General features: G+C 49.4%; 1 protein-coding gene across 1 annotated transcript; it reads left to right on the plus strand.

The window, feature by feature from the left end:
• The first annotated feature begins 611 nt into the window (after nucleotides 1-611).
• Nucleotides 612-6,784, plus strand: GRHPR (glyoxylate and hydroxypyruvate reductase). The gene is made up of 9 exons (XM_068665893.1): nucleotides 612-769; nucleotides 859-989; nucleotides 1,073-1,145; nucleotides 1,245-1,361; nucleotides 1,941-2,029; nucleotides 2,693-2,797; nucleotides 3,993-4,128; nucleotides 4,476-4,606; nucleotides 6,496-6,784. The coding sequence occupies exons 1-9, from the start codon at nucleotides 681-683 to the stop codon at nucleotides 6,615-6,617; spliced, it is 993 nt and encodes a 330-aa protein (XP_068521994.1). The 5' UTR covers nucleotides 612-680; the 3' UTR covers nucleotides 6,618-6,784.
• Nucleotides 6,785-11,383: the final 4,599 nt, after the last annotated feature.

Genomic DNA, 11,383 nt, shown 5'->3' on the forward strand with positions numbered 1-11,383 from the left:
CGGCACACTGTAAGCAAGAACAGAAATCCACCAACATCTCCCATGAAAAGCATCATCAGCCTAAAATGATGGCATGGGCATAAAGCCATGCCTCAAATCCCTGCTGGGTGATGCAGTTTGCACCCCAACTTACTTCCTTAGTTCACCAGGCCCTTGGCTGATGGGTGACAGTATTATATAGCCACACACATTATGTAACGTGATGAAGACATGAAATTGTCGTCATCGTCACTAAATGGTGGACAGAGTTTGATGCTGTAGCTGGCTGGCCGCGGCCTCCCTCAGTGGTGCTCTGTGCTTGCACTGCGATGGATCCGGAGCATGGGGGCACAGCCCTGGCTCGGTGCCTGCCACCCGGACACAGCATGCAGCCAGCCACCCTCCCAGGAGCGACCTTTCTTCAGGCGTTCCTGCTCTGGCGAGGGGGTTCATTAAAATTATCTCTATTCTTCCTCGCGGGCCACACAATCAGGAGCAGGGATCTCCCCTGGATTCGCATCCGCACCACGCGCACCCCACAGCAGCACAACCTCTGACATTTCCACCACCCCAGCAGCTCTTTCAGCGCTCGTTTCTCGTCAGAAAATCCCGCCTGCAGCCCCCCCCCCGCCACGGCTCCGCGGGGGCCGGGCCCGGGCCGCGGGCAGGGTCCGGGCCGGCGGGGGGCGCTGCGGGCGGCCATGAGGCGGGCCGTGAGCCGGGCCATGGCGGTGTTCGTCACGCGGCGGATCCCGGCTGAGGGGCTGCGGGTGCTGGCGGAGGCCGGCGGGTGAGGGCGGCGGGCAGGGCCGGGCCGGGCCGGGCAGCCCCATGGCCGTGGGCTCGGCGGCTGACGGCTGTCGGCTGTGTCCCCCGCAGGTGCCGCGTCCAGCAGTGGGACTCGGAGGAGCCCGTCCCGCGGGCGCAGCTGCTGGCGGGGGTGTCGGGCAAGCAGGGGCTGCTCTGCCTGCTCTCCGACCGCATCGACCGCGAGGTGCTGGACGCCGCGGGTGGGTGCGGGGACGGGGGGCAACGAGGGGCAACGAGGGGGGGGGGGGGGGCGAGGGGCGGCTCTGACCCTGGTGTCCCGCAGGGCCCAGCCTGAAAGTCATCAGCACCATGTCCGTGGGCTTCGACCACCTGGCCTTGGACGAGATTAAGAAGCGGTAACCTGCGGGCTGCGCGCTGATAACTGGGGGAGCGGGGGGTCAGTGGGTGGAAGGGGGAAGCCTTTACCCCCCCTGAGCCCTGTGCTTTCCTTTCAGAGGGATCCGCGTTGGATACACCCCCGATGTCCTGACCGATGCCACCGCAGAGCTCTCCGTGGCTTTGCTTCTGGCTACGTGCCGCCGGCTGCCGGAGGCCGTAGAGCAGGTGAAGAAGTGAGTATTTGCAGCCCTGTGCCGGAGCAAGGGCTGGCTTTTGCAGGAGCTGGATCAAATTGGAAAAAAAATCCCAGCCCTGGACAAATGAGATGGGGCTGAAGCCAGAGCGTCACCAAGCTAGTGGAAAATCTCGCTGGCTAGTGTGGAGTCCGCTGCAGTCCTGTGATTTTTTGCAGGCATGTTATTCAAGGGCTGCAGAAGGGACACTAGTCTCTTCTGAACACCCCGATGCATGCTGTAGATAGAGGAGCAGGGGTGAGAACCACTGAATCAGCTCTGAACCCCCTGAGATCTGGCCAGACTTCGCTGCCTGGCGCTTGGTCCAAGGCTCTACTTGGTAGCATGCTAAGTTCAACCAGTTCTGAGGCATCTGCTGCATACCCAAGGCTTGAGCAGATTCCTGCACGAGACCCCAGAGCGAGCTTGAAGCAGGAACCTCTAGCTATAAGATCATCCAGAGAGGCTAGCCTGCTGCAGTGCTTATGGTTTGTGGTGTACTTGCCACAGTGCTGGGCCAGGCTGTGTTGGCTCTCTGCTGCTGATTCCTTAACGTTTCCACCTGACTCTCTCTGCTAGTGGTGGCTGGACAACATGGAAGCCTTTGTGGATGTGTGGCTATGGTCTGTCTAATAGTACGGTGGGCATCATAGGTCTGGGAAGAATAGGTAAGTGCATGTCATGTGCAAGATTTGTGTGCCTCTGCTGGTGGGAGGGTGCTTTTGGTTTTGTCCCGTGCTCACTTATTTAAAATCTATTGGAACAACCAAGAGGGCCCAGTACAGCTTCTCTGAGCAGTGATCTTGACCCATCAGGCTTAGACCTTAAAGTTTTAATTATTCACATGCATCCACTGTACCTGAATGCCACAGCAAACTGGACATTGTCCTCCTGGTTTTCACTTAAACAAATACCCTTGACAAAGTCCAGTACAATGTGCTTTTCATCTGATCAGTTGTTGACTTTGTCTGCTGCTGGCTGTTTCTTTCCTCGCTTTTTGGTTTGCTCTCTAGGGTAGCTTCAGGTTTATTATCCCGTGGCTAAGAGTTCATTCCTGCTCCCTTGAGGAGCAGCAGAAGACATCTGCCACTCACCCCACTGGGAAATGAGCCTCACAGGAGCAATCCCAACCAGGAATGTCACAGCAGCCCTTTAGCAAGACATATATTCGTTCCTTCCAGCTAAACCACATGCATGCTTGCTAACAGGTGCATAGGATGGAGCAGCAGCGAGGCTTGTGTGACCCCTGTAGCTAGGTGCTAGTCACCGTGCTGTGTGCCTCTCTGCAGGAATCAGCACAGCAGGTAAAAGGTTTTCTCTCTCATTTTTAGGGCAGGCGGTTGCCCGCCGTCTAAAGCCATTTGGGGTCAAGAACTTTTTGTACACTGGAAGTCGCCCAAAACCAGAGAGTGCTGCAGAGTTTCAAGCCGAGTTTGGTAAGAAATACAAATGAGATGAGAGAAACAGTGAGTCTTCAGTTGTGGGGTAGAAAGCAGCAAAGCTGGGCTGGCCTTGGGAGATGCCACCTGGAGTGGGTGAGTCATTAGGGAGCAGAGGTGTTGAGTAGGGTATTCAGTACAGCTGGGCTGAACAGGTACGAAGGCAGCAAAAGGAGCTGGTGCTGAATGTCTCTTGCATGGTAGCAATGGATGGAAGAGAGGGGGAAAAAAAAGGAAGGAGTCTTCCTTTGACCCAGATGGTTTCAGATAGTAGGTTCGCTTGACGCATTTAGGCTTTAACTGACAAACCAAGATAATAGTGGGCTATGGGTTTTTTCATTCTTTTGTCTTTATATCTGTCTGCTTATAATTGCCAGTTGGTTTCACTCTTAAAATCAAGTGAAAGGTAGCGGTGCCATGGAAGGGTACAGTGGCAGCTACTCCTGTCAGGAGCAGTGGGAAGGGTCTTGTTAACCCAGTGAGATACCTTAAAGTCCCACAATGGGGCAGAAGCAGGGAGGAGGGGAGGGGAGGGGATGGGACTGACTGGAGATTATTGCTGGTAGTAGATGTTGGGTGCCGGAAACGAACACGGGCTTTAACCTTCTGCTTTAAAATGAATGTCATAGTCCAACAAAGCCTAGCAGTATTTCTTAGTTAGTAAACAGGACTTCTCTGCAGGCCTGTTGGAGTCCTGAGTCTTGCATCCAGTGCTAATTTTTCAGTCCAAAGACAATACATTTCCAGTACGTGCTTTTTCTTGCAGTCACTGCTAGTCCCTTGCATTTTCCTCTACTCAGGTCCAGGAGACTGCATGAGTTACATCTGTAGGTAATCTAGGGAGAGATTTAATGTTGATATAAACAGTCACTGCAGTATTTTGCTATCTAAACATGAAATACATTGTAGAGCCTCCTTTTGGCCAGATAACCAAAACATTGCTAGATTTCCCTGTGGATTGATCATAATATAAAAGTGAAACCAAACACTACGATAGTATCTGTAGGAATGTATCTCTGTGTAGTTCGTTTGATGTTTGCCCATCCTTGTGTCTCTCCTTCTGTGGAGAAAGGTTGACAACGTTTTTCCAAAGATAAACTTGCTTGCTGGTGATTCTTGTGAATTAGGAGGGTGGCTGAGAGAGCCTGGTGAAGCCTCTGACAGGAGCTGTGCCCTTTGTTTCTCCACTCAGTCCCACTCACAAGGCTAGCTGAAGAGTCAGACTTTGTTGTTGTGACATGTGCGTTGACTCCTGACACCCAGGGAATGTGCAACAAGGATTTCTTCAGCAGAATGAAGAAGACCTCTGTGTTCATCAACACAAGCAGGTAATGGTATCCCAGTCTCTGGCACAGGCAGCGTGACCCTGGCACCCTGCTGATAGCTCCGGCTGCAGAGGGATCCCGTCAGTGGTGAGATGTGCTTTGTCTGGGAGTCCATGCAGGATGTGAAATCATCATGACTGCAGCCACAGGAGCGGTTTGTCCACACTGTGGCCTGCTCCCTCCATCTCAAGGTTTCTTGGTTTCATCCAGAGTCAGGATAAGTTGCTTAGGGGGCTACAGCCTCTCTCTCCTGCCTGGGGCCCTGTGTCCAGCCCCAGAGGGGCGGATGACCCCAAGGTCTTTGTTGGCCGCTTGGGAGCGGTGTGAGCCCATCTCTCTGCTTTTCCCAGGGGGGCTGTGGTGAACCAGGAGGACCTGTACGATGCATTAGTCAGTGGCCAGATCGCAGCTGCAGGCCTGGATGTCACAACGCCAGAGCCGCTGCCCACTGACCACCCTCTGCTCTCCCTCAAGAACTGCGGTAAGTTGCTGTGTCTGCAGCAGGGGCTTCCCCTGTCACTCTCCTGGCCACCTGCTGCTTGGTGTGCCACCTCTGCTTAAGGCAAGGGACCTGCTAGTTGACTTCAGAAAGATTTTCTGTCTGTGCAAGCTTGAAAATGGTGAGTGAGAACTGAAATGTCTTTAACAGCTCCCCACACTACAAAATGGTTACCTACAATTTGCTTAAACACATGATTTTCCTGCCTGTGAAAGACCTTATTAATGTGATATAAAACAAGCATAAGTGGTATTTTAATACTCCAGAAAGCAGTTGAGATTGTCTTGTCTTACAATATCTTCCTGGTACATCTGCATTCAAAGAACTGAGACGTGAGGTGAAATTCAGGAAGGGGGTTGATATACTGGCAGGTGCTGGAATGTGAAACCTCTGACCATGCCCTGCGAAGTTCTGGTATTCTGTCGGCTCCTGGGCACAGAACTCTGTAAGAAAGGCTTCCTGTGCAGCTAAAAAGCTGGGTGCTGTGTCTGTCTAGAGGAGTCTGAGCCTCGGGAATGCTCCAGCAGGGCTGACCGTCTAGCCCATCCACTGTCAGTCTGGGCAGAAAGGTGTTGGCTCAGCATCGTGCACAGGAGCACAGTTAATTAAGTGCCAAGTTGTTTGATGTATGTCAGGAAACCAGAGAGCCCCCAGCTGAAGAAGCCAGTAAGAGCTTGTGCTGTGGGGTGAGCAGAGGTTTCTTTGCAGGAACACCTGAAACCAGGGACAATCAGTTATCACTTCTGACTTTACCAGTGCTTTCCTGAGAGCTGCCATGCTGGGCAGGGTGATGTTTTAGTGCAGCAGCCCCCAGGCTACAGGATGTTAGTGGCCCTCAGCATTTTCCTAGGATATCCTTGTCAGAGAAGGAGCTGACTATGCTGGGGGCTGTTTCCTGTGTCCTTTAAGCTCTTCCATGCAGCTCTGCCCCTGCAGGCACCACAGGCCATCCAGTGTGATGGTGTGGGAGGCAGCAGAGTGTCCTCTGCCAAGGAGGGATGTTTTTTGTGTAAGGAAAAATCTGTTCTGTGGAGAGAAAAAAAAAAAAAAGTAGGAAGGTCAGGGTGAAAATGTGGTCTTGCCCACAGAAACAAAAGTTCATAGCTGTTGCTTTGACTGTCATTTTATTAAACACCATTTTTGCTGTGTTTTGTTTAGATCCCATAGTAGGTAATGTGAGAAATGATAAAAGCAGAGAAATATTTCTGGAAATATTTTTGGTACTTCAGAGACCTTAGAATCTTGGAATAACACCAACCAAGACAAAAACAAATACCTTTTGTTCTGTTTTGTTTTTTAAGTGGAAATGAGGCTTTGATTTTGAAACTATTGACAGATTTCACCCAAAACTGCCAAGTAATTTCAGCAGTTGGAAAAACACAAGATAAGTAGAGGAGGAAGTGTTGGCCTTGTTTCCACAGCAAACAGAGAACTCACGCGTGGTTCTTGATTGTGAACCAAAGGACCTACATGTCCCCACAGTTTGCATTACAACCTTGGTGGTGAGCAGAACTTCCTACGGGTGTGTGGTAATGAGACCACAGTGAGGGAATTTCACTGCGTGTTTCTGTGTCAAAGGAATGTTTGTTTCACAGCTACCACTGACTCTGTCCATGCAGGAAGTACCAAGCCTGAATGTAGAAAGGAGGACTCGCTCTTGACTGCCTGTCTTCACAAATAGCTTAGTTAGTTAGTTATCAGATGTGCTTGGCAGCCGTGTGTTTTGTGTCAGCTCCTCGCAGAGAGGCAGCTGAGGGAGGACCGTGCTTGCCCACCCCATGGGAAGACCCCTGGGAGGGCTAGGCCAAAGCAAAGCAGTATGAGGTCAGTGAGCATAAGAAATCACTCAGTAACCCTTTCTGTCCATGCAGTGATTCTGCCACACGTTGGGAGTGCCACCTATGCCACGCGGACCACCATGTCGGTGCTGGCTGCTGACAACCTGCTGGCCGGTCTGCGGGGAGAGCGCATGCCCCACGAGCTGCTGCTGTGACAGCCCACAGCCAGCCACCTCTGTGGGGTCACCGTGCAGGATGCCGCATCGCCCTCCAGCCTGGAGAAGCCTGAAAGATGGGTCTGGTGCCTCTTCTCTGCAGCTACCGTGCCAATGACGTCCACAGTGAGAGAATTGTACCCTAGCTATTAAAGAGAAGCAGTGACTGTGGTGTGTCTTTTTTACTCGGGAAGGGGATTCCTCCACACACACGTTGTTGTCACGTTTGTAAAGTGGGGAAGACAACATTCTGGGTCTTTGGGTCAGTTTGAGAGGGCCAGGCAGTTCTGTGCTTGAGCTCCAAGCTCTCATCCAGAAACAGCAAAATGAGGTTATTAGGCAATAGGCAGGGGACCACAGCTGCCATCAAGGGAGCTGCTTCCAGCTCACTGCCAAGCATGCATTAAAAGACCTACCTAAATGAGTGCCAGTGCATGACTTTTCTGTTTTTCAGGTGTGTAGAGATGAACAAAGAAAGTCTTATATGGGTCTACTGGCTCCTCCAGCTTTGCCTTTTGTATCCATCATTAATTCTGGGCATAGCTGCAGTTCCTGATCTTTGAAGTGGGTTGTGAACCACCCTCAGTTGTCCTCCCCGTTCTTTCTATTTTATTTTTTTTTCAGACATGCAGTGATGCATGCTAATGCAGAGGAAAAAAGTCCAAAGTCTCAGGAAAGGCTTTGATGAGCACATTTCAGGGATTTGGATGGGGTTTGCTCTCTCCTGTAGTCTGTCCCGCTCACAGATGGGGAGTGGAATGCATCTCTACGGCTCTTCATCCTGGTAACTCTGCTCAAGCTGATGAAACAATCAGTGAGACATGCCACTTATTGTGCCCTCTGAGGAGGGCATATCAAGATGACACTGTTCCCATCAGAAAAAAAGGTGGCTATGTCACTGTGTGACCATGGAAGGAGGAGTTTAACTTGTATTTAAACATTTCTCAAAAATGCCACTTCGAGCACGTGTGCGTATTGCATGTTCACAGGGGTGTTTGTTCCTTCATTGCCAGCTGCCACCCTGGTACCGTGCCCACTATTTGGGCAGGAACGGGATGCAGCATGGTGCGCGTAGTGTTAGGCTGCTTAGTGCCAAGGGATGGATGCTGAGCTGCTCTGCAGAGCCTCTGGAGGCGCAAGCAGGTGTGTTTGTGTGACCAGTCTGGGAAAACTGCTGCTGGCCTCCCCAAATGAGTGGCTGAGCAGATCTGCAGACCATTGGTACGAGCACAGTTCCACGAAATCATTAAAGGAGTTCAGTTTGTTAATGAATGTGCTTGCTATGCAGCCTTAGTTGTCCTCAGGGATGCTTGCAGTTGCACAGCAAAATATAAATAAAGGCAAGTTATTCTTAGCATTTTTTGAAGTCCCTAATTCTATAGAAATGTGAGCAGAGTCGATGTTACTTTAAATGCCAGTGTGACAAGCCGAATTTCTAACAGAGCTAGGTACTAGTAAAATAACGTAAAGGAGTTGCTGTGAAAGAGCATGTGTTCTGGCTTCCTGACCTGCCCTGTGCAGCCTTGAATAAAGGGACCGTTGTCCCAAGGGGATTTTTTTGGTACTGAATTACGTACATCTTAATTTTCAGGTCATTGGGATAAGGGAGAGCCTGAACAGCGTTCGGCTGTATCAAGTTCCCGCTGGCTGTTTTGGGAAGAGAGCCCCAAGGGGCTTGCACCTCGAGGAGGATGCGGCGCTATGGGCTCCCGCAGCATGAAGTGCACTGGCCCGTGACCTGCCAGACTGTCTGGGGGCCATCGTCACAGCTTGTCACACCGCACGTGACTGCCAACATCCAACCTTTCATGAGCACTTTGGGCCAGTGGAGTTTCCCCACCCTCCTGCGCAGCCAGCACTTACGGAGTACTTCTGAAAAGGTCACTGCACAGCAAAGGACAAAAACGCTTCTAGCATTTTTAGAATAAATGGTGAGCATTGAATGCATAGAGATGCTGCATTTTGAAGCCGCCAGCAAAGAGTGTTAAACGAGCAGAGCAGCGTCAGCTACAAAGTACAAGGTCTCCAGGTTTCTGCTGGAGCCCTACCAAGGATTTACCCCATCCCTAGTCTTGCAGCGACAGCACTGGTCACATCTGTGAATTACAAATTTGTCTTCCCCATCTATGAACACCTGCGTGGTGATGAAGGCAGCTCCATTTAAATTATTTTCGTATGTATGTAAATGTCAGGGGATGGTGAAGCCTCTGCAAGCGCAGCCTGTGCTGGGGCTGAGAGGAGCGATCAGGCTTGCCTTGCCCTGCCTGGCAGCAGCGTGGCTGTTTGAGGAGCACAGGCTGGCCCTGTGGTGGCCCCATCCACTGATCTAAACAGTGAACCCCCTTGTATAATGTGGATTTTATGTATTTATTTCTCTATTTTTAGGTCTTTGGTGTTTTGGGTGGGGTCACAACACACACGCAACACCCATCCAGTCTCTGGATGCTTACCATCACCACACCGGGCCTCCCCAGCCACCAGGAGGGTTGGCATCAGCTCAGGCCTGTTGCTGTCATCAAAAGCTCTGTTTTCTTGTTGTTTGGTGTTCACACACTACATGGCTGCACAGAGCTGCCAGCAAGTGCCTCGCACCAGAGGAGGAAACAACATGAGGGGTGCAGCGAGGACATGCTGTAGGCACCAGCAAGAGCCTGGAGCCGTGCTGGAACGGTGGTGCTCTGTCCAATGGCGCTCTGTCTGGGTGTACAATGAGGCTTGGAGGAAAAGTCCAGGATGGGAACAAACCGTAATGTGCCCCAACTGCTCTATTTACTCTTTGTTATTGTTCAGCCCTGGAAGGATTCTGGCAAGGGTGAATAAAAGTTCTCAAGTCTGTATCTCTGCAAGCAGCAGTGTGCTGTTTTCTCCTACTTTCATCCTGTATAAAAGCAGAGCAGGGTGCTGTATAATAACGCAGAACATTTCTTGAGAATGAGAAAGGAGGTGAGAAAGGCAGCTGGCAGTGTGCTAAGCCTGTCTGTTGTGAGGTGCAAGCTAAAAAAAAACAAAACAAACAAACAAACAAAAAAAAACACGAGAAAGAAAAGCCTGTGCTTGGAAATTCTTTTAAGTTCACCTCGTGTGTCCTGTACTGCTTGTTCTGTCCTACGGAAAGCATTCTCCATGCTGAATTCTGTGCTTAATTTTCCCTTGATGCTTAATGAACCATACTCTGATAGCAATAAAAGCTATAGGAAGGTATTCATTAATTAGTTATCAATGCTGGCTAAAGAAAGACCTGTACTTCATGCCTCAGAGGGTATCTGACATATTCATCAATACAGTTTGATTCACAAGCCTTATGTATTACTACATACCTGCCCACCTTAACCAGAAAGTATTTGGGAAGCTTCTAACAAGACCTCTGCTGTCCAAGGAAAGGTTTGTAGCCGTGGGGGTAAATAGAAGGGAAATGGGCTTCTAAGCATTTTAATTGGCTGGAAAGTTTCCAAATGACATAGCAGAAATCAACAGGATTTACTTTGGTGCTGAAAACCTTTGATTTATTAAACAGTCAAAAGTCAGATTAGTTTGTTGGTCTGTACAATTTCTGAGACCTTTATAAATATTCTGATATTGGTGCAGTTATTGCAACACTGAAGGATGCTGACTCAGAAGGTTATTGCGACCCCTCTAATGATATGAGAAATACTTAAGTGTAAAGTGAACTGCTATCCAAGCACTTCCATTAGATTCCCCAGATGTATTAAGAAATACACATGAACTTGCAAATAAGACTACCTGAGTGATAGAAGCACATTTCAGGTCCTGCGTCTTGGAATTTCTTCACGAGCAGCACCTTCTGCAGTTGTGGATCAGTTTGTTGTGCCAGCCTTTGAAACTGTCAGTTTCTTGTTACATACATGCCTCATTCTTCCTGGCTCCCTGTGATATCAGAAAGAAGACAGTGTTCCTTTGGAGAAATTCATTTTATGCAAGAGTAACTGGTTTAGCAAACATCTTGTTCAAAAACAAGCTTGAAAGTGTTTTCACCAATCACTCCAACTGTGTTAAAAACAAAAACCCTCAAAGGTCGTAACACTGCTTTAAAAAACAAACAAACAAGTAAGATTTACCTGAATTTTTCTGAAGGGAAGTAGCACCTTCCAGGAAATGCTACTGCAGGTGTGCTGCCAGCATCTCTTTTTTTCTTTGATGGTATTATTGTTGTTTCAATAGCAACCATAATTACAAGCTCTAATGAACAATATATCCTACCAGAAACAATTTTTTAAAAATAATTGTACAGGCTTTTACAATTATTTTTTTTGCTAAGTATTTCTTGTTAAAGACTGGCATAAAGAATAGGCAATCACTTGAGATGCCTTTTAAGTGGCCTGTTTTGGAGGTTATTTGGCTGATGGTACTGATGTGAAATAAAGAGACTCCCACTAGCTCTGCTGAAGAGGAAACGGGATTTCACACTAGCAGTGATTTCCACATTCAGCAGCCACATGAGTCCGGAGGAACAGAGCCTGGACCACTGGAGCTCAGCAAGAAAAGCAGTCACCCTGGACAAGCAACTGGTGGCTGTGAAGCTGAGTGTCACACTTGTTATTTTCAGCAGTCTGCAAGGGTCAGGTGCAACCACCTAACACAAAAGCAGTGAAGGTGGTAAAACTGAGCATGTAAGTGAGAGTAACTGGTGTACTAGAGAACCTCTGGAGTACATACTGATGTTTAAATGACCACTGCCAGGGACAGACCCTTGTCTTGTACTGCTTGAATTCGTTCTTTGGCATGACAATGCTTTACAGGGTTGAGGT

The sequence above is a fragment of the Anas acuta genome, chromosome Z (assembly GCF_963932015.1).
Source record: "Anas acuta chromosome Z, bAnaAcu1.1, whole genome shotgun sequence".
In the NCBI taxonomy this organism is placed as follows: Eukaryota; Metazoa; Chordata; class Aves; order Anseriformes; family Anatidae; genus Anas; species Anas acuta.

Bases quoted from the DNA above. Each gene is read 5' to 3' on its own strand.
- GRHPR (XM_068665893.1), top strand. From the start codon at position 681: ATGAGGCGGGCCGTGAGCCGGGCCATGGCGGTGTTCGTCACGCGGCGG. The intron at 1,146-1,244 runs GTAACCTGCGGG...CTTTCCTTTCAG, and splicing joins TTGGACGAGATTAAGAAGCG to AGGGATCCGCGTTGGATACA. The intron at 2,798-3,992 runs GTAAGAAATACA...TTCTCCACTCAG, and splicing joins AGAGTTTCAAGCCGAGTTTG to TCCCACTCACAAGGCTAGCT.